We start from the raw sequence: 24099 nt of genomic DNA, 5'->3' as shown, positions 1-24099 counted from the left end.
ACAGTAAAAGTGATTACTTTGAATTGAAAACAGTATGTAAAGTATTATTTCCCTTCGATCTCATATTTCTTAATGTATATTTGTTCATTAAAAGTCAACCTGTAAAGTTATTAAACCATGAAGAGAACATTGATGTATCATCCCAAAACACTGAAAAAATTGTTGTTCTTCATGAATATTTAAGAACAATAAAGATGAAACAGCACCATGTTGTTCACTGCTGTCATCACGTGTAAAGTAGAATTGACAAGAAGACTGGTATAAATACAAGAAATAAGGCAACATAATTTAATAAAAATGAAAACTCTGGAGATAAACACTCTTAAATCAATTCTCAGAAGCCATAAATTGAAAGAATTCCCACAGCCTTTTTTTTATTAATAGAATCAAAGTGACAGCCAATAGATTGCTTTTAGCCAGCCTTATCATTCTATTCCAATTAAATTCACACCAGCTGCTTCCTATTCAAAGCATGTTGCCTAGCTGCACTTCTTAATCACACTTCTGTGGGGGAGTTCATTTTCATTCCAATAACTCTAACCAAGTGCTCACCTGCATCTGCAGCCTCTGAGAGGCCAGGACCAGGGGACACGAGGCCCACCACGCTACATTAATGTGGATTCTGAATAAGCTCAGCTGTAAATGAACGGCAGCCAGTCCTTATCGGGCTGACTGAAGCCCCTGTATGGGGGCTAAGGCCTACGCTATCTCCCCTGCTCATTTTGGAACATCATAAGCAGGTAGGTTTATGCAGTGGTTCCTCTTTTCCGGCTACTAATGGGAAAATCAAAGACCTGTGTCGCCTCTGAAGCCACAGGGCGGAGGCTGCTAAGTGAACGCCACGCTCCAGATTCCATGCCATGTCTGTCTTTCTCTCTCCGCATCATCAAAGCAGAACAGCAGAGGAACATGAGCCTTTATCCATTACCTGAGGACTAATTGGCCCTTTAATTCCATATCAGATCCGTGCTATCTTCAGTGGCTCTGAACTGACTGAGTGGCCACGCATCGTCAAACGTATCAAAGCGCTCTGGCATGGAGCAGCCCTGTTAAAAAGTCACCCATTTTCCCAGAGCGTTGTGCTCTCGGCAGCTCTGTCTGGAGGGACCAGGCTATGTACTGGGCATCGTAGACAGGCTGCAACTGTGAGAAGATATTAACACAAAAATGACGACAAATGGGACAAACAACATGTGTTAGGTAGGAGAGAAATTTGAAATAATTTGAACATTTTAAATAAAGCTATTACATTTATAGGAGGGCAAATTGTGATAATTAATTTTCAAACTCACTAATATGACCACAAGTCATGTATGTTTAATTCCCTGTAACAACCACTCATCAGAGTAACAGAAGATGTTTCCTACATTTTAAGAATAGACTTTTTTTTCAAAATGTTGTTAAAAATCAGGACAGTTGCCGTTGCTAGAAAAGGGCTTTTCTCTTTGCATTATAATGTGTTGGACTTATACACTTGGTATAAAAGCAGGACAAAGACCTGTGGTGTTTTCATTGCTGACTTAACACTGCTTATTACACCCCACATAAGTATTGGATGAATTTAAAAACTAATAATTGTACCATTCTGAGGAAACCATGAATGAGCCACAGGGAACTGACCATCTCGCTTGTATTTTATTCAGGTTTTGAGAGAAGCTTTGGAAGAAAGAAAGATGGGTGGACCACCTCAAAGACTGACTAACTTACTGACTTCCCCATCCTACTGCTCGATCAGCAAATTAAAGAAACTATGTAGAAGGCTAATTTGTGCAATATCCCTGCTGCCCTTGACAAATCAATTCAGTTTATTTTATGTATCACAAAATCACAAACTCCCCTCAGAAGACGTTACAATCCGTACACATCAACATCCCTGACCTTTGACCTCACATCGGATCAGGAAAAACTCCCAAAAAACTGAAAAACACCTTTCAAGGGGAAAAAAAGGAAGAAACCTTCAGGAGAGCAACAGAGGAGGATCCCTCTCCCCGGACAATCGTCCGAGAGTGTGTTACATCCTCTGTAAAACAAATCAGAGTCCCCTTCACGTTGTAGGTCACCGTCGCTCAACCTTGCATGCATAACGAGAATCAGAGTGAAACTCATTTGCAACATCGTCCCTGTTTCTGAACTCCCCAATTGTAGAGCTCTTGCACCAAAAACAAGCCCTGGTATTTGAACAAAAGGTACACAGGTTGACTTTGACTGTGTCAAGACCCTTCCTATTGTCCTGCTGCACGACGGGGCTTTTGTAGTAATAATGTCCATTTAAAATGCTCATTGTCCTCGCGGTGTGCTTTTCAGCCTGATGCTGTGTAACATTAATCACGGTGGACAGCAGCTGGTTGACGTTCTCAGACTGATGGGAAAAGCAGAGTTTAATGGCACAGGCCAGAACGGGTTGGACCGTGTGTATGCATGGTGGTGTGTGCGCCCATGCATGCGGATGGTGAACACAAAGCAGGCCTGATATATATTATTCCTCTGTGCCATAGAGCACCATTGTTGTCCAGAAAGCATTAAAAACACTGTAACACGGTTGATACTGTGTTCCCTCCTTACCATGAATATGAATATGGACTCATTGCCACGTACACTCTGCTGCTCACTAGAGCACCAAATGTTAATCCGTTGCTGAAAGTAGACCCCAATTCATGCACTATACCTTCCTGTTTGAGTAACATTCGTTAAAAACTACAGTGAGCACATGTTCTAGGAAATTACTACGGCTTTTTTTTAATTTTTTTGAAACTATATATCTGGTATTCATTTTTAAAGACAAACATTTTCATAAGGAACATATAGACTTGGTGCTGAAAGCTGCAGAAAGGGAAAGGAAGTCAGAAAGCATTGGGCAGACTGAAGCCTCGTGTTTTAAAATGATCATTACTTTGATTTCACAACATTTTGATGGGAATGAATTTAATTTTCAACCACTTCAACCAATGGCAGAGCAGGAAAAGCCGCAGTCTTACAAATTAAAGCAGATTTAAAATGCTAGATTTAACCTTAAATGGCATCACTTGACACAGTGGCTCATTGGGGAGGTTTAGCACAAAGATTATCTGGGAGGAAATTCATGCAATTTAATAAATTGTATGCAATTTTCCTCTGCCCATATTTGATGTGCATTACTGTTGGATGATGGTAACATTGTCCACTGTGCTGATTATTTGACATTGGTGTTCACTGCCTTCCTTCATTCCGGTTTCTTTATACAGTGCCATGGTTACATCACAATTCAGGCATGGGCGACTTTCTACTTTCATGGAAATTCATGGGACTGTGGTTCAGTAGAGGAGCGGGTCTTCCTTCAATCAGGATCGTTGGTTCGATGCTCGGCACCGCTAGTTCATGTCCATGTGTCCTTGGGCAAGACACTTAACCCCAAAATAAATCCCCTTTCATTTGTAAGTCTGTTGCTTTCCTGGCCTACAATGACTTATAGTCACATTCCTCTCCCTCACAAGTTGTGTGTCAGACGCCCTGGTTAGCCCATCACTGTGGGTAGTCTTTTCTAAATAAACGTCTGTCTTCACACTTAGGTTCAGGCAACACATGTACTCAGTTGGGTTTCAGGAAATATGACATTCCACTGGTTATTTGAACCTAAACGACGATAACTACATTGCGCAAATGTAATGTGTTAAATAAATCAACATCGCACACGGGGATCGAACAGCAGACTCCTAGCTGAAGGATTGCTGGTTGTTGGACCCATTCACCTTCATCCGACTAGCCCTGTGTGTTCTAATACCATCTTTAGACTTCTTCGTTTGTGATTATGTGAAAAACATATATAATAATTTCATGGGATATCTATAAATGCATTTTTTTCCGGAGGTTTAGCTACGAACGTTGGATGAGACCAGCCTCAACCAATAAAGGCAAAGAGCACCAGCCAATCAGAGACAGAGTAGAGCTGGTCATAGAACAGGGAGCATGTATTTCTGAAGGCCAGCCAGGAAGCTAGCATTGCACTGGTTCCCTCAAGAACAAGCCAATGGGTTTTTTCCTTTGGATCTTGGATTATTGTGGATAATAACCCATATTTATGCTAATTACACATTTTTTTCAGCAAGATAAGCATCACAAATGAACACCACGTTTATGATTTTTGAAGTATGAATGTAATCGCCAGCAGTACAAAGCTAACATAAAGGTGGTATGGCTTCACGTCACCATGGCGATAAAGTCGGACTCCATTAGCACTCCATAGCAGGACTCGTGATTTAGCTACCAGAGAGAGGAGGAGTTATGCCCTTTGAGCTGCAAGGCTTTTATTGTGTGTGCAGGAAGTGTTCCGTGTCATTAACGGGAGCCAAAAAACGGAAAAGAAACAATGACATGAACATGGAGGTGTTACACCTGCATTAACAGTAACAGCATCAACAGGAAATGAAAGCAGGAGTAGATCAGCAAACAGGGAGATATCCTACTAAATTAGTACAAGGTTCTCTCTGCATTTGCAGAAAATGAAGAGTGCGACCACTATTTGAGATTATTTTCACATGACGGTAGTCATGTTCCATGTTTTGGAATGAAGCAACTCTCTACAAGAGAAATAAACCTCACATGTGATGTTAATACATGGTTGTTTCTGCATAACCTCGACCAGTAAGCTAGAGAGACACATTATTAATCCATACAGCTGTCTTTATTTAGCTACATCTGTAATTTCCCCGGGTTGAACTAAGCCGCGTCGCATCTCGCCTGCCCGATCCACGGCTCATCGTGCTTGACGACACACACACACACGCACACACACACACACAGTCAGAATGACGCCGCTGTATTCAAATCCGGCACTGAACTGTCTGATGTGATGTGGAGAGTTAAACTGTGAGATTTTCCAATGTAGTTCACAGTCATTTGAACAGCTGATGTATTCGCTGCACAGAGTATTTCTCCTGGTAGCCATCGAGGATTTAGCCCAACTTTTTAAAAAAAAGGGTGGATTAGAGAGCCAATTCCATCCCTGCATTCCCCATTATATGCCAGTGTGCTGGAGCTCAGCTGGTGTGTGTGTGTGTGTTTGATCAACCTGCTTCTCTGTTGGCCGTAACAAGCTAAATAAACAGTGAGAGAGGGGGAAACGTGCTTGTCTTACAGTGCAATAACAGAGCAGCGACTGCATTTCAATGATTCATTAGGCACAATCCTCAGGCTAATGATTCAAAATATTTCTTGTGTAAAACATTCAGCCAAATACATAAGCGTCCCTCCAGGGTGGCGAATACATTAGTAAAAGAACCGGTGCTAATGTCTTATTAATGATTGGACATGATTCATGATTGACAGACGTGCTTTTTAACAGGCGAGCAGGAGGGGCTTTTAAGAAGTGATGCTCAGGTGTTGAACACGGGGAAGAAGATCCCGCCTCCTTGTGACATGCCAGTGATTTCCGTCTGTCAATCACTGCTCTGTAGCTGGGAACACACAGGATCAGTAGAGTGCTTCCTGCCCCATCCTCCCCTCTTACCCTTGCTGCAGCCTAAACTCTGCATTTATGCTGACTATACGAAATCTGCAAGAGCAAACACATTCAATTAACTCCACAGCATTTTTTTCTTTTTTTTTGGGAATGGCTTTACTGCCTGAGCCATTAACTTGAGAGTCGGAGCCAAATAGTTTAACATTTTAGCTGAGTCGAAGATACAAACTGGGGTTTTATTGGGGAGTGTGCAACTACAGGAGACCTTCTGCAACAGCAGTGCTGCATCCAGCTCTATTTAATGCTGGGCTCATTACTCAAAAAGTAATTTGACTACTTATTACCATCTGGTAGCAGAAATTCATGACATTCCTGCTTTACTGTGATACCTCTGAAAGCGGTGAGTGCATCAGTTCACATTGCCAGAGATTGTTGAGTTAGATTTTCTCATGTGGAGAAGAATTATTGTTTAAATAATTCTATAATACCCGCTGCAGCATCTCTGTCGCTCTTAGGTCCAGATTATGTGACCAAATGCTTATTTAGATATTATTTAGATATAGAATGGTAAATGGTCCTGTACATGTATAGATCTTTTCTAGTCTTCTGACCACTGAAAGCTCTTTAACCCTACATGACATCATTCACACCCATTCATACGCTGATGGCTGTGGCTAACATTATTACACACATTAATACACCATAGGCTGTGTTTCGCCCAAGGACACATCGACGTGAGCTAACGGAGCCCGGGATCGAACAGCCGATCCTCTGATTGAAGGGCGACCCTGCTCACCACACATATAGAAGAGCAGTCTTATCATATTAATCTTACTTCATAACACATGTGGAAACAGTGACACCCAGCTGTCCTCCAGCCTTTCTTTTCATTGCTATTCTTTTCTGCACTGTTTGTGTACTGTAAGACAAAGCTATAAAAATGGTAAACAGCCGTCTGTTTTATATATTTGTATACGCCCCTCGCCCGCCTTTATTTTTCTGTATGTTTAGGTGAAATGATAAAGGACAGTAACATGCACAACCAATTCACCGTGATATTGTTGTAAATGCTACTGTTCACGGGAGAAGACAAAAGCACAACATCTGCCTTACAAATGCACAGAATGTGAACAAATTATTTAGTTTAAAGAATTCTATGATTAAAGTCAAATTTTACTCTCTCTCTACCTTCATGTGTGTTTTTTTTTTACAATAGCTTGATTGTTTTTTATTGAGACAGTAGGGGACAAATCCATCTTCTTATTTTAACGCCTATATGTTAAATTGGTGATAGTGAAATAGTAATGCATATACATATATATATATGCATATATATACATATATATATACAGATTGTATGTAAATATGTAAGCTACATATATTTACAGGTATGATAAAGAGGTATATATGAACTATACAGGTATGTATGTAAGTATATGAATAAGTTAATTCTTTATTCTATAAATATATCTTCAAGTATATAAGAATATAATACAGAATAAATTTAAAAAAATTATATGGATATTGATATGTTAACACAATAAATTATTATGACGTACTCCGGCAAATAATGATAAGCACAATACGTTTTTTGTATTTTTTCAGGTTCCCTAAGATCCTCTGGGAGGTTGTTCCAACAGCCGCAATATAAGAAGCTCCAAAAGCTTTCCCTTTGTTCTAGGACAGGTAACATGGCCCCAAGGGCCCCAGGGGCCCCTCCTGGTTCCCACATCTTCTCACTGGATCGCAGCTCTAAGAGAAACATCTCCTGCTCCGGCTGATCCGACTGTCCGGCCACAGCCGTCACACAGAAACCTCTTGAACACTATTGGGTGGAGCAGCTAATGCTTTAAGTAATGGCCTGTGAGGCCTGATAGATGGGCTGTCCCCTCCACAACCCCCCTTCCCAAGCCGCGGGCCCGATGCTCAGAGAGCCAAGCGAATCCATCAAAGCGACAGTATGAATTAGTGGTACGACACCTCACTACCTGTTAATAGGAACTCCCATCAGCAGTAATTGATTTGATAAATGCCTGAGCATACACAGAATGAGAGACACCCTGCAACACTCCTCTGACAACTTTACTACCAGGGCAACAGCTACATGGACAGTCATGACCTCAGCATGTTTTAGAAACCCAAATTAGTACTTTGAAGTTCTGATTCAAGCATTGTATTTACATCTGACGTCCTGGTATACAAACTCAGGCCTTCATGTTAACAAAATGCTTTATGCTTTATTTTACTGCTGCAATTTCCTCTTAATTTCCCAGGACGTTTCAATGGAAATAACTATTTAATCTAGTAGAAAATAGCTCAGGCAGTTATCTTAATTTGTTGAGTTAATTCAGTTCATAAGCAATTGCAGATTTTCAGAAAAAAGTCCCGAAAGAGCTTCTCCATTTAAATAAAACTTGGGGGGAAATACCGTTGAAGCACGAACTCATATGGGGCTCTATAAATAAAATGAACTGGACTTTACTTAATTAAGAGTAAAGAAAAAAAAGTCTACACACCATTGAGGTTTTCACCACCTGTTGAATTACACTCAGATTACACGTAATATTTATGAAGTTGCATTCAATGAACTATGACCACATTGGCCAAGCACATTATTTCTTCATTATTACCCTGACGGACCGTGTTCAGATTCATTTGATGCATGTTATTGGCCTCATGGGTCTCTGCTACGTAAGAGCCCTCCAGTGAGCAACCCGCCTGGGCCTCCAGACTGTCTGCCCAGACTCGGTGGAATTTCACCTGCACAGGAGCTGCATTCCTGTAAAGCTGCTACACACTGATGAATAGAGCAAACAGGCTTTAGGTGAGCAGGACTTCCCTGGAAGGCCCCCCTGTCTGCAGCGTTGTCTCCATCACCTGCAGTGGTCCCTCAGCTTGAATCGCTCCCCAACAGCACGGATCTGAATTCTGGGAGGGCTGACGGTCAACAGGGACATGCATGTGAACATTTACACTGTACGTTTGGGCAAGGCTCCTGCATGGAAGTCCAATCCTCTGCCTGAGGTTGGATGGCATTGGGATGATAAGGGGCCACTGTGGATCAGTGGTGAGCAGGGTCGTCCTCCCCTGCTCCGCTAGCCCATGTTGATGTGTCCTTGGACAAGACACTTAACCCTAAATTGCTTCCATAGCGGTGTCTACTGTATGTGAATGTTAGTTACTCCTGTATGAATGGGTGTGAATGGGTGAATGATGTCATGTAGTGCTTTGAGTGGTCGGAAGACTAGAAAAGATCTATACAAGTACAGGTCCATTTACCATGAGAAGGTTCAAATAACTCACAATGAGCAGCAGTACGTGAGAATCCCATGAGGAAGGGAGTGTTTGAAGTCGAGGGGTCAGCTTGATAAGAAGAGTCGGAGGAGAGAGTGTGGAGAAGGTGAGAGAGCGTGAGATGGATAGAAGCGGTAAATGAGAAAGGGAGGAATGGCAGGCTTTTCCTCTTCTTTGTCCTCCCATTTTTGCCTGCTGCAGCGCCTCATCCGCTGACACGTGATTGACAGCTGTCAGCCACGGACACACGTGTCCCCTGCCCTCCGCTGTGACTGGAAACCATCCACAGGCAAACAAATAAATAAATAATAGAATTGTAATTCTGAAAATCAATAGGAACACAATCTCCAGGGCTGCTGTAAGTGATGAAGCCCTGTCAATTGTGTCACTTGGGGAGCCGATAAGGACCATGATTGGTCTATTCCATCAACACAACCGGCCCTCATTCCAAAGACAAAAAAGGACACAAAGGTCTGCGCTGTAGTATTGAATAGTGAACCAGGATAAGATACATTTAACTGTGTTTGCAGCCAAATTAATTTAGCTATCATTCAAATTACAATCCATAATTTGCCAATCAGAGCCACCCGGGTGTGTGTCATGAAGAACAGCAATTTTAAACAGCGGCAGCCCATTTATCCCAGTGGGGTGAAGCTGATTGACACATGGCAACAAATCAATATTAACTATCATTCACTCCCTTTTGGACCAAGATGTAATCTCACGAGAGGTGGAATATGACTAGCTTGGATTAACCACTCCACTCTTTGCAGTGCAATTTATTCTAAGCATGAACTCAACCATTTACTTACAGTACAATAGAAATCGTGCACTTGGAATCATCATGCTGATGGAAACCAATAACTGAATGAATGAATAATTACAAACTCTTTAAAACCAAAAGTAAATTATGAAATAAACAGAAAATTGGATACATTAGTGCAAATGCATTCAAGCTGTGCTAATCTTTACGCTAAATGTTTTGGTTTCCATGGCCACAACCTCCAAGGTCATCACCCCCTTTTCCAGCAGCAGCAAATAAAAAAAAATGCAAGATCCGAGATTGTAAACATTTTGATTGTCTCTGAACGGCTCTCAACATGGCCACGCTGAGCAGGTAGACATTACTTCATTATGTTAACAACTCTTTATTTAAGTAGTTTATCAATGTCAGTCGTAGATGTATTACTCAAAAGAGTTTTGTTTTATATTATCATGTTGAACAACATATTATTATTTACCACAACTTAAATGGACAACATGAATCTGAATATATATAGAATTATAATTTAATATAATTAAAAAGACACAACAGGAGATCAGGGTTAGCCATTTAACGTATAGATAGTGCCATTGACTTCCAGTTGATTACTTACAGGAGGAAGATTGATAGTAGTTGTTTTAATGTATTTATATATATGCAAATGAGCCATTATCTTTTCAAACATATGCTAATTTGCAAACATTTCCAGAACATAAATCTTAGCACTACATTGGATAAAGCCAGGTGCAAACATGCAAACTCCACACAGAAGGACCGCCCAGAGCGGGATCCAGACCCAGGTTGTTGAGTTAATAAATCAAGAGAGAAGTAGAGTCATTTTATATAGACTGCTATACAACCAGATGGGTCGCCGCCTGCTGGTCAGTAGAGAGAATGCAGCTTTAAGGCGGCTGTAGCACATGGGAGAGTGGTCGTCCTATAAGAGGTAGCCGGTTCGACGCCCGCTCTCGCCATAGTTTGCATGTCGAAGTGTCCTTGAGCAAGACACTGAACCACCAGGGTGCTTCACTGCAGCCCACAACTCCTTAATAACTAAGAATGGGTCAAATGCAGAGAAGAATTTCCCCATTGTTGGGTCAATAATACATTATTAATATTAAGACACTTTGCATCGGCTTCACTCGGCAGAACCGGAGGTCGCCACCGGAGGTCGCCACGGGACCGAGCAGACAATTAATAGATTCATTAATCAACTTGAAGATACTCTGTTAGATTAGGTTTTCTGATACAAGCAGCCCTATGTGACTGAATTTCCAGGACAGAACGGATGAAATGTGAGACTTTGTATGTGTTTCGTTGCAAGAAATTGCAGCGCTACATGATATCTCTACGGGTTTTTGATCAGACCGTCCCATTTTGGATGGTCAGTGGGAGAAGTCAGTGGGAGTGGGAGAAGTCGGCATTACCAGTTGTCTGTGGCAGAATGTTAAATAGCTGCACAGCCTGAAAGGAGTCTCTCAGGTCGGTGCTTTCTCCCAGGCTGCCAAATTATGAGTTTGACGTATTGTGCGAGAAGTAGAACAAAATTGAATAGGACCAAACAAAACGTAACATTAGGTAAGACAAACTATTTCAGGTTGGATGAGTGGGCAAGAAAGATTGTGACTTGGACCACTGTAAGCAACCCGACAATGTTCCCCTCACTTTGAACAGGCAGTGTGTGCCTGAACCAGACCCTGAAGCTCAGAAAACAAAGGAAGACGAAGCATATGAGACGTATTGACACACGACCACATCAGTCATTTCAATAAGTGACCCTATTGATTATGAATGAAACTAAATAGGAAGGAGGAGGTCGGGGTTGGTGAACAACACATCCGACTTTAACATGGGAGGCAACTTTGTGTTTCTTTTTTCAACATTGCTTTTTTTAAAGCATGACCATGAACGCATTATTATTGTAACCAATACAATGACTGTTCAATAAGTTTAACAAAGTTGTCATTCAACCCTAACCGCCTCCGTAACCAAAGGGTGCAATAGGAAGATTCTAGGGTTTACATTGACGTTGATGTTCAGTGCACACTTTGTATAACAAGAGCAAACTTCTCTCAAAGTTGCCCATCTGTTCTGTTGCATCAGTGATCAATTGTAACAGACTGTGCTGAACAAACAGGAATAATATGACATAATGTAATTGCAACTAATGAGTTATTAATAACAGTCAATTCTATTTCTGTTGAAGAATAAGTAGAACGTTGATACAGTCAGTAAGGCCTCACAAAAACAACTCCATAGCTGTTTTCCCATTAGTTACCATGGAAACAGAGCTGAGTTTGAAATGTTTATAACAGCATTCAGCTGTTATAAACATAACAGCTCCAATGTAGCTAACTATTAAAGGATTGGATAACAATGTTTCACAAACAAAGTAATGCTCGTAGTAGATTTATGATAACTGGATTGAAAACTCCTGGATACAGAGAGACCGTTTCACGACACAGGATTTTAGATAAAATGATGTCTTTTTCTGCTCAGAATGTTACAGGTATGTAGTGGCTTGCTCTGGAATTATATGCATTGTTAGGGTGGAAATCCTACTGAAACAGCTGTTGGAGCATTTGATACTAAACACTGTCCAGTGAAACACAGACTAATATAATTGTTGAACTAAAATCCTTTCACATTCCACTGCAATGCGAGAGATATAGTCCAATATGGTCAGCCAATATATGGGTCTAAACCTTTGATGGGTGAGCTCACATGAGTGTTCATCACTCATTGATTTCTTTGAAGTCATCCATACATGTTTGCGGAGCGGGGCGACTGTGCCTGCTTGGCCAGTCATTGTAACATAGCAGGATGGATCTAAGGTAGGAGATAACGGACATGCCTGGTAATTCCCATCAGCGGGCGGCGTGACTATCGGATTGTGCGGCAGACGTGAGCTCCGATGACAGATCCATCGCTGCCGACGCAGTGGAGGGAGGCGTCCTCCTCCTCCTCCTCCTCTTCCTCTCCATTTCCACTATTTCAGAGTGCAGCATCTCGGCCTGCTTGGTTTCACTGGTCGGTAAAGCCCATCATCACGTCAATCCATCACAACACAACTCCAAAGCCAGCGGCTGCATTGTATCCATTCAGATGACACAGGCTAACTCGTACAGGATCTTCTCACTGCACTTAATGCCTGAACTTCAGTCTGAGCAACTGCAGATGAAACATGCATCTCTTCAATATATGGATATTATGCGACTTGGGTATGCACGAAAAAACCTATCAAAATCCATTTGAATCTTGAATCTTAAAAAAGAAGAATTCCATGAAGCAAGAGTTTCCATAATTTTAAGGATTTTCTGAAATCTTGTTTACAAAATAAAGTAAATAACTACATTTTTGTAATGCTAGTGAAACTAATTATGTCTCTGAAGAGTAATTTAAATCTGTTAATCTGTCAATCTGTTAGCAATGTACTTGACATGTGACAAAGCTGCTTAATTATATTGACATTACTTATGATATAAAAATGACTTTTCATTTCAAATTCTCATAATCTTTCAATTTGGGTGGGGTTGATGTTACCTTTAACAAGTTGTTTGCATGGAACGCTGCCACACAGTGGTGTAGATAAGAAGTAGATAGAAATGCAGGACAGTGCCATCATAAAGATTATATCAGATCCTACTTTCCATCTATACTTTGAAGTATAAGATGTAATATGTTTGCCAGTTGTATTCTTTACACAAAATGAGAGTAGCTCATAATCTGCTGAGCTATGAAACTGAGTACATTCAAATGAAGTGGTCAGTGATTTATTGATTGAAGGCGGAGCTTCAAAGAGGTATTGGAGGAACAATAGGACTTGAATTGAAACACGATAGTTCTCCTAAAGACACTAGTGACTTCTTAAGTGAAGTATTTAGATAAAGTACCACGGGCATGGCAAAGCACTTGACCAACAACTCAGACAAAGACAATTTGTCCCTTTTTATATATTTTTGTAATAAATGTTTCCTTTTTTCCTGTTAAAGTGAAGTTCTGAGGATAAAGGGTCGCTTTCTAAAATATCTTTTTGTTATGATATCATATCAAAAACACAATTGGCTGTGTTCCTTGGTGGGAAGCCAATGAGGGATCATGTCCTAGAGGTTGTGAGGATGCCTGCACGTAGTGAAGTAGAACCATGTGTAGGCCAACACAATAAATAGATAATCATGAGGAACCTTGTCTTTGGTGTATGGGTTGTGTGGGGGATTGGACCTGAAACCTGAAACCAGCAGTATCACGTAATCCCAACATCTCTGGTTGGAGTCTGGCTGAGTACATGCTTGCTTGCATGTCATCTCTTTTCTCTGTTCCATCATTCCCTGTCAGCTCCACTATCTAATACAGCCTCCAGATGTAGATAGCATGTATATATTCCCTTTTTCACGTGAACGTTTGTTTTCTATTTTTTGGGGAGTTTTTCCTGATCCGATGTGAGGTCAAAGGTCAGGGATGTCGTATGTGTACAGATTGTAAAGCCCTCTGAGGGGAGTTTGTAATTTGTGATATTGGGCTATATAAAATAAACTGAATTGAATTGAATGTATACTCGTCTATACCATGAGTATACATGGGTATACATGGTATAGACGTCTCATGGTATAGACCAGTATGCATGGTATAGACCAGTATACATGGTATAGACCAGTATGCATGGTATAGACCAGTATACATGGTATAGACCAGTATACATGGTATAGATGTGTCATGGTATAGACCAGTATACATGGTATAGATGTGTCATGGTATAGACCAGTATACATGGTATAGATGTGTCATGGTATAGACCAGTATGCATGGTATAGACCAGTATACATGGTATAGACCAGTATGCATGGTATAGACGTGTATACATGGTATATACCAGTATACATGGTATAGACGTCTCAGGGTATAGACCAGTATACATGGTATATACCAGTATACATGGTATAGATGTGTCATGGTATAGACCAGTATGCATGGTATAGATGTGTCATGGTATAGACCAGTATGCATGGTATAGACCAGTATACATGGTATAGACCAGTATACATGGTATAGACGTGTCATGGTATAGACCAGTATGCATGGTATAGACCAGTATACATGGTATATACCAGTATACATGGTATAGATGTGTCATGGTATAGACCAGTATGCATGGTATAGATGTGTCATGGTATAGACCAGTATACATGGTATAGACCAGTATACATGGTATAGATGTGTCATGGTATAGACCAGTATGCATGGTATAGACCAGTATACATGGTATATACCAGTATACATGGTATAGACGTCTCAGGGTATAGACCAGTATACATGGTATAGACCAGTATACATGGTATAGATGTGTCATGGTATAGACCAGTATGCATGGTATAGACCAGTATACATGGTATAGACCAGTATACATGGTATAGACGTCTCAGGGTATAGACCAGTATGCATGGTATAGACCAGTATACATGGTATAGACCAGTATACATGGTATAGATGTGTCATGGTATAGACCAGTATGCATGGTATAGACCAGTATACATGGTGTATACGTATCAGGGTATAGACCAGTATACATGGTATAGACCAGTATGCATGGTATAGACCAGTATACATGGTATAGACGTGTATACATAGTGTATACGTCTATACCATGAGATGTCTATACCATGTATAAACGTCTATACCATGAGATGTCTATACCATGCATACTGGTCTATACCCTGAGACGTCTATACCATGTATGCACGTCTATACCATGTATACACGTCTATACCATGTATACCATGTGTATAGAGGAAGCTGAAGTGGACATTACAATTTGGGGGGGAGAAGGGGCAAACAGGGCTGAATAAAAAGCTGCCAGAAGGTCACAGTGTAGGAAAAGCTGTGGAACAGATTTTATGGAGCATCATTGGAGAGGAATCAGTGAGCCAGACTCTGATCACACCAAATGTGCCAAATGGACCCCGCCGCCATTGAAACCATCACCATTACACACACTCATGTTCACGTGTTAGATAAAAATACTAGTATTTTGTCTGGTACGGCTCATTGTCAACACAATCAGAACAAAATTAAATGAGCTATTTTTAATCATTATTTGTTGAAATAATTTTTTAAAGAATGGAACTTGTGATGTTAATGCTTTTGATGTTCTTGATGTTAACACAGTGGAAGTTGTTAAACCGTAGTGAGGGAAGATGTGTGCATATGCAACAACAACAAAACATTTAAAGCAGTATTAATTAATTTGGCACAAAAACACAATTTGACAAATGATCAAATAAAGCTGTTATAGTTGCATATTTACGCATCTAGCACACAAATCCATATTCATTTGGACAGCTGATGAAAGTATGTCAATATTCACCCTTCTTTTTTGGACTCAGACCACACTTGGTAGGATTAACTGTCTGCCTGCTCCTTGAATTAATCCGAGCTCTGTTCCTCTGACTGGAAGGTGAAGGCTCTCAGACTGAACCACAACAGTACAGCTGAGGGCCGTAAAGACAAAACCATGAGCTGAGAGATGCTAAAAGGCCTCTCCCATTACAGTCTTTCAACAGGAGACGCCCCCGGTGAATTAACTAGGTATCACCACCAAACGTCCGAAGTTGACAACTAACATTTAGACACTTTTTTCTGAAAAGTTTTATGAAAATCTGTCTAAATATGTGATTATTTTCAAACATTTCCAAAACAGGATTCTTACTATTAGATAATGCCAGGTTAAATTGTATTTCCATGAATTGGTTTCTATAAATCAGAAACCTCTGTTGGTAAAACACCTTCTGTAAAAACCTTCAATGAAGATTTCTGGATCAGAGTCTAAGAACAACTCATTTAGAGAAAATGGCTTTTAAAGAAATGTTTTGCGTGATTCCATCCGCTTCAAAACATACTTGAGTACAGTGCTGCAAACAGATCGGGTCCAGTCTACATCCAGGACATGGTCTAACCTCACACCCAGGACATGGTCTAACCTCACATCCAGGACATGGTCTAACCTCACATCCAGGACATGGTCTAACCTCACATCCAGGACATGGTCTAACCTCACATCCAGGACATGGTCTAACCTCACATCCAGGACATGGTCTAACCTCACATCCAGGACATGGTCTAACCTCACACCCAGGACATGGTCTAACCTCACATCCAGGACATGGTCTAACCTCACATCCAGGACATGGTCTAACCTCACATCCAGGACATGGTCTAACCTCACACCCAGGACATGGTCTAACCTCACATCCAGAACATGGTCTAACCTCACATCCAGGACATGGTCTAACCTCACATCCAGGACAAGGTCTAACCTCACATCCAGGACATGGTCTAACCTCACACCCAGGACATGGTCTAACCTTACATCCAGGACATGGTCTAACCTCACATCCAGGACATGGTCTAACCTCACACCCAGGACATGGTCTAACCTCACATCCAGGACATGGTCTAACCTCACATCCAGGACATGGTCTAACCTCACATCCAGGACATGGTCTAACCTTACATCCAGGACATGGTCTAACCTTACATCCAGGACATGGTCTAACCTCACACCCAGGACATGGTCTAACCTCACATCCAAGACATGGTCTAACCTCACATCCAGGACGTGGTCTAACCTCACATCCAGGACATGGTCTAACCTCACATCCAGGACATGGTCTAACCTCACATCCAGGACATGGTCTAACCTTACACCCAGGACATGGTCTAACCTTACATCCAGGACATGGTCTAACCTCACATCCAGGACATGGTCTAACCTCACACCCAGGACATGGTCTAACCTCACATCCAGGACATGGTCTAACCTTACATCCAGGACATGGTCTAACCTCACACTCCAGCTCGTTCACTTCGCTCGTCTTCTGCCAATCGGCTTGTAGCTCCTTCACTTCGAGCTAAACACTCAAAGTCACGACTGTTTGCTGTGCTGGCTCCTCATTGGTGGAACGAGCTCCCCATTGACATCAGGACAGGAAGTCTCTACAGACTAAAAACACATCTTTTTGACTATACCTTGAATAGGGAAGGTAGAGCCGTAGTAGCACTTAAATGTATCTTACTGATAGTACTTTGTAGTTTAACTTTATTGAAGAAATTGTACTTTCTTTATTCTTGTTGTTCTGAGTTTGGACTCATGGTTTAATGCACTTATTGTAAGTCACTTTGGACAAAAGCGTCAGCTAAATGACATGTAATGGTTGGAAAATTAAACTAATAGATATGACCATTAAACTACCCCAGCTGATGAACATGAAGACAGTCATTATTTTGCATTACAAGTGTTCCGTTACATTCAAATATGCAAATGAGGCCCCATCAAATGGTTACTTTTGGTACATTTAGGAACAATCTACAGACACAAATAGACAAAGTAGTAACATAAACACCTACATGAGTATTTTGGATGATTTCTTTCCACCAGTCTGAAATGTCTTCTATTCACCAATGAATTGAAGAAATGTTTTCCCCATGATTCATTATTAATATAAAACAAATGAATGAGGATTGCTTTTTCCTTTTTGTTGATTTTAAATGTAACATGTTCATAAAACAAGAGGTGCCATGGAACAGGATGTTGAATGGCCTCATGTCCTCATGTGAATGCAGATGTCAGTGTGAGTGTCGGAGAGGTCTGCTCTATTACTTACAGAGGAGTGCCTGGAGATGTAAAGCAGCTTGGACGAGGTTATCTACTGGCTTCAGAGCTGCTCTCTCTCTCTCTCTCTCTCTCTGCTTCAAAGTGCTGCTATCAAGGTGCCACACTCTCCCCCATAAACGGATTGTTCTATGTGGAGAGGGAAGCGAGGGGGGGGGGGGGGCCAGCTCCCCTCAGGATCAAACCCGGGTTGTGGATTTTCTGTGAACAACGCCCTTCAACGATCAGCTCCAGCTTTGACCTCTGAACTGTGAACGCGATTGAAAATGTGGAGCAGCGCGGGGAGGAGAGAATAGAGGCTGTGGCCATTAATCACAGACGCCTACCGCCTCAAACACACACACACACACACACACACACACACACAGATGACATTCAGGTTGCAAAGTCTGTCTGGGTGGTTGTTCTGGGAATATATGAGGGAGATTCCACTCCAATTAAACACCACAGACGATTTCCTCAGTCCCCCCCCCCCCCCCCCCCCCCCTCTAGCTCCGGAACACCATCCCTGCAATGATGCACGCAGAGAAGACAAATAACCAGGAGCCCAAAGTGCCCATTCCAGGCACCGCAGTAGGTGCTATTATCATTGACTTTGGGGCCAAACACCAAGGTCAAGTGTTGTTTTGGCTGTTTGTGGGAGCGTGCGGCCGCCTGGGGAGGCTGATCTCAGATCAGACGGGCCAGACTCAGAGGCAGGATCACAGGTTACAGTTCAGGCAGTATAAAGCACTGCAACAAGACCGAGTCACCTTCAAGTGTCAATTCCAAAGTCGTGCACATCAATCTTCCTGCCTAGACTCACAACAGCACTCTGATTGGAGGTCAGAGGTCAGCTTCACACGAGACGCCTCAGTTTCGAACTTACTTGTTTTTTGAAAGCCTTTCAGCTTCATAATTCTGGCAGTACAAGCCATTTAACATAGAAAGATTGATCTTTTTAGTAAATGACGAGAGATTTGTTTACTGAATATCTCAGGCCAGTTGGTCAGGAGAATTGTTCTAAAGGTTGTTCAAACTTTTAGACATTTTATGGATGAATCATGATTTAAAAATACAAATCAAAAGCGTAGTCAATAAAACAAAAGAACAGCATGTTGTTCTAAATAGAACAACACGTAATCGGAGGTTTAATTCTGATGACCATATCAATATATGAGATTTAAACAAAATTTGAAGATGGTATTTTAGCACATTGTCTTATTTTCGTTTGAACAAAACATATGAAATACATTTGATTGCTCGTGTAAGAATAGTCTGTCAATGCTCTCTGCTCTGTCTCTACAGGAACTCAAACCTATATTTGCCATTTCTATACTGATATACATATCTGTAATATACATATACAGTACATGCTGAATGTGTATGTGTTAACTATTTAGTTTAATCTTCAAAAAGTACATATGTCAATGACACCTTAGGAGGATTTGGACATGTAAACCCCCTATGGACGCCCCCCTGGAGTCCCCTAAGCACCGCCGAGTCTCCCCTTTGAGAGCCCCTATGGATATGAAATTGCCACTTCCTGGAGACACTGCGGAGTCACTGGGAGGAAGCCGGTGACTGTGACAAGCAACTGAGCTGAGTCGAGGCTGCCGAGGCCGCTGAGGCGGTGCTGGGGGAATTGCAGTGTTGCTCTCTGAGACTGAACTCTCAGCCGTTTTGTACTCGGCTCTCTTTCGCCAGCAGCCGGGCTTGAAAAGCTCCAAAGTGACGCCTCCATGCTGCTTTAAAAGGTAAGTAGCACATTGAACAAGGAACTGAGAGAAGCTTTCACTTAGTCGACATCCGTGGAAAAAGAAAACACGACCCTCTCAACACACTCCACGGCTACCACTTGATTACCACACAATGCACTTGTCCGAGCATCTGGGTGTCAGGTGTGTGTGTGTGTGTGTGTGTGTGTGTGTGTGTGTGTGTGTGTGTTCAGTCTCCCAGCATGTGGGCATTTGCAGGAATGCCTTTGCTATATAATTGAATTAATATCGGCTCGCCCTTGATTTCTGCTTCGAAGAGCTCAATGAAAACATATTGTCTTTTTTTATTATTATGAGCTCATAGGCCTGTGGACTGAAGAGGGGGGGTGGTGAGATGGGGGGAGGGTTCACACTGTGTGAGCTGTGCTGTGGGGATCTCAGTGGGCCTTGCTTTGCTCCCCATGGTGCGGACTGCGTGACACTGCAGGCCCCATTTGATAATAACACTTTAATGTGACTGCTGTGGCTGACGCCAATGGTCCACTGCACCTCCCAGGGGAGAATGTGGGAGAGGGGGGAGCCTTTCAAATCACAGGGCTGCATGGAGGCCCAGACAGACTCACATCTGCCAACTTCAAAAAAGAAGAAGAAATGCAGCTTCAACATGGCTGATTCCTTAAATCCTTAAATTAAAGCGAATAAGAGAGAGAAACACAATGTAGCAAATTCACACCAAACGCAGGCTACTCTTAAATAGACAACTCGAGTGTGTGCTAGAATAAGCATTTACATTATGAATAAACATTAAAATTGAATTAAACTGGACTTTCAGTTAAAAATGAATAAATTGCCATACAAAGTGAATTCCTTAATTGAAATATCGGCTTTCAAATTGCATCCTCTTCCTCTTCCTGCTCCATGTTAACCTAACCACACAACATACACTAAGGGATGAAAACACATGTCTGACAATTTAGTTTGAATGAGGAAAATCACAGTGAACAAACATTTTTAATTATATTAAAATGCTATTGAATTTAAATCAATTTTCCACAGTTTGATTATGGATTATGAAGCAATGTGGAGTACAAGACAATACACCGAATTGAGCACGACACCGTGGCACTTTTATCACCGCATATTAATCTGAATGAAATGTACCGAGTTCCATTCAAATGAAGTATGATATGTAATCTCGATAATCCCCGATGGCATCCGGCTGCCCAGGAACACCAGCAGGTGATGAGGCAGCGGGCCCGTGATGGTCCCGGGATGGGCCCGTGATGGGCCCGTGATCGTCCCGTGATGGTCCAGGGATGGGCCCGTGATGGTCCCGTGATGGTCCCGGGATGGGCCCGTGATCGTCCCGTGATGGACCCGGGATGGGCCCGTGATGGGCCCGCTGCGTGCTGCTGCCTACCTGCGCTGCGTGGCTGTTATCGGGGTCAAGGCGCGGCTCTCAGACAAGAGGCTTAAGCGGAGACAAGAGCTTTTAACACGGCATAAAAGCATCAAAGTTCAGCTGTAATCCCCGCAGCTGTGGATAAGGCTGGCTGCTAACGGGCTGCGGCGTGCGCTCCGTTTGCTGTGGCGGGGACGCGCTCCGTGCGTGTTGATCAGCTCCAACGAGAACAGCATTTATTAGAGAAACCGAGAGGATTTCATCACCACTGCGCAACATAAAACACACACATACACACACGCACACACACACACGCACCTTTCCCTTGACACACTATGAATTTTACGATAAATGAATGCTTGTGTTTGCTATCTATAAATGACGTCAAGCTTGATAATTAAACGCAGACAGAGATTACAGAATGCATTTTTCATGAGGAAGAGGAGTTGTATTATCACGTAGAGAAGGTTGTTAAAAAGAGGTCAAACAATGCAACTTTAAATATTAGTTTTACATATTGACAGTCCATTTAAAATGTATGTTTTCAATTAAAATGCTTACAATTTTAGTTGGGCCTGCTATTATTCTCATTGTGGCTAAGTATTGGGGTTATTTGTATACTTAAAGGCAAAGTGTGTTTTAAATACTTCCAGCACCTTGGAGAGCTCCACGGCCTCCTGGTGTGTGTTTTACTTTGCGTGCAGCTTTTAAATGAAGAAGTCACGCACACTCACACACACACACACTGTACTGGAGGCTGCGATACCACCAACGAAAGGTTGAAATACATATATAATTTGCAGAAATAATGAAATGCCAGTATGATTATAACGACATATGGTGCAATGTTTACAGGCATTCATATTCATTTATTGACAATAATTCCGATTTCTAATTGCTTACACCTGTAGGCAGTGGGCTGACATCCGTCAGGTGACTTCTTTTAATTTTTTATTAATTAGAAATACAGTATTAGAATATGTAAAGTACGGGTACAAAACATAAAATCAAATTCAGCACGACACTGTGTAATATTGGTACATGTGTAATTAAAGAAGAGCCGGATTTAGGCTTGCTCTTGTTTCAGGCCTGATATTCCACATGAAATGTTAATCTAAAAAGTAGATCGAGAATTTGAAAGACAATAAATGTCCTCTCGTTCATGCTCTCTCTCTCTCTCTCTCTCTCTCTCTCTCTTTATTTGTCTTATATCTGTTTTTGTTGGAAAGGGATTATGTTGTGTCATAATAACAATAATAATAGTAATAGATTAAAATAACACAGTATGCCAATTTCAACGGGATAAAGTAATGTAACTACAACTGTGTGTATATGTTCATGTTTATAACCATGAACAAGTTATTCTCATATTGGAATTAAGTCTCAACTTAAGCCCTTTTTTTTTTTTTTCAAGCATTGAGCTACACCTAAAAAAAAGCACGTTATTCATAACGTATCTTTTCTTTTACACTTGGATGGTTTAATAAAAGTCTGAGTGGGAGCCCGTCTCGTGCGTCTTTGGTTGCTATGGCGCCCCCGTGAGACCTGTTCACTGCCTGAGGCGTTTAGTGGCCGCTGTTTGAGGCATCGGATGTCTTCAGTATTAGTATTTAGCACCTTGAAATATTATGAACACAATGTTCCATCTTCATTGGAACGTTTCCCTGCGTGAAAACCCGATTCCCTCAGCAATACTGCGTTTTACGCGCAGCGGTGTCGCGCACGGGAAGGACTTCATCCACTGCCAAACACTTAGAAACCAAAGCGTGGAGATAAAGTTCTACACTTCACGTGCTGTGCGCTGTGACTCTGAGAAGTAACGTGTCCGGGGTTCGCTGCACATCGTCTGGAAACGCGTCTGAGCCGAGTTCAAGGACATAAACGCAGGGATGGCGTTTAGACTAAAGCCGGAACACAGCGAAGTGGGGGAAAGTAAGTTGAGCTACAAGTATACGAGGCTGAGACTCACCAGGAGAAGAGCAGGAGTCAGGAGGAACACGGCGCACCAACACGTCCCCTGCATCCTCCCGGAGCTCAAAGTTCCACTAATTTCCCTCGGCTGGTAGTCGCAGCTTTGCGGACCATAAATCCAGCTGGTGTCCGCCTCACAGCACGGTCCAGACCCTCAGCAGCCCAGGCGAAGAGGACGCGACGCACCCCATGGCCGCAGAACAGAGGGGAGAGTTGGAGACTTTGGGGAGGGGGGAGGGGAGGGGAGGGGGGGACTGATGAACAGGCTGCTGCTGCTGCGGGCTGGGACGGTGATGGAGGGGGGCTGGGGGCGACACGCGGCGGTCACTTGACAGTTAATCCAGGTAGAGAGAGCGGGGCAGGGTCATAGCTGTGGCTCGGGTCCCGATTGTCTGACAGCTGGCGCGCGCAGCAGGTCGGAGCGCTCCGATCTGAAGAGAGAGAGCGGCGGAGCTTTCCGCTTTATAACACGCGCGTGACACAACCAAGAGAAGGGGGGAGGGACGAGATGGGGGGGGGGGGGGACGAATAAAACGAGAGGAGATTGGTCCAAGACGTAGCGAGGATGAAGAAAGCTAAGTTTCTCCCTCTCCCTCTCTCTCCCTCTCTCTCTCTCCCTCACTCTCCCTCTCTCTTTCTCTCTCTCTCTCTCCCGCTCTCTCTCGCCCTCTCCCCCTCTCTCTCCCGCGCCCTCTCTCCCTCTCTCTCTCTTTCTCCCTCCCTCTCTCTCTCCCTCTCTCTCCCCCTCACTCTCTCCCTATCTCCCTCTCTCCCCCCCCCTCTCTCTCTCTCTCCCCCCCCCTCTCTCTCTCTCCCTCTCTCCTCCCCCCTCTCTCTCCCTCTCTCTCTCTCCCTCTCTCCCCCCCCCTCTCC

General features: G+C 42.5%; 1 protein-coding gene across 1 annotated transcript in view; it reads right to left on the bottom strand.

The window, feature by feature from the left end:
• Window positions 1-23665, bottom strand: part of nxph1 (neurexophilin 1) — a 44539-nt gene extending 20874 nt beyond the window's left edge. The window contains exon 1 of the mRNA XM_034545556.1: window positions 23225-23665. Within this exon, the coding sequence (XP_034401447.1) occupies window positions 23225-23278 (54 nt within the window). The 5' untranslated portion in view covers window positions 23279-23665. The remainder of the gene's footprint in view (window positions 1-23224) is intronic.
• Window positions 23666-24099: the final 434 nt, after the last annotated feature.

This window comes from Cyclopterus lumpus, chromosome 11 (genome assembly GCF_009769545.1).
Source record: "Cyclopterus lumpus isolate fCycLum1 chromosome 11, fCycLum1.pri, whole genome shotgun sequence".
In the NCBI taxonomy this organism is placed as follows: Eukaryota; Metazoa; Chordata; class Actinopteri; order Perciformes; family Cyclopteridae; genus Cyclopterus; species Cyclopterus lumpus.
This window is presented reverse-complemented; position numbering and strand designations above follow the sequence as displayed.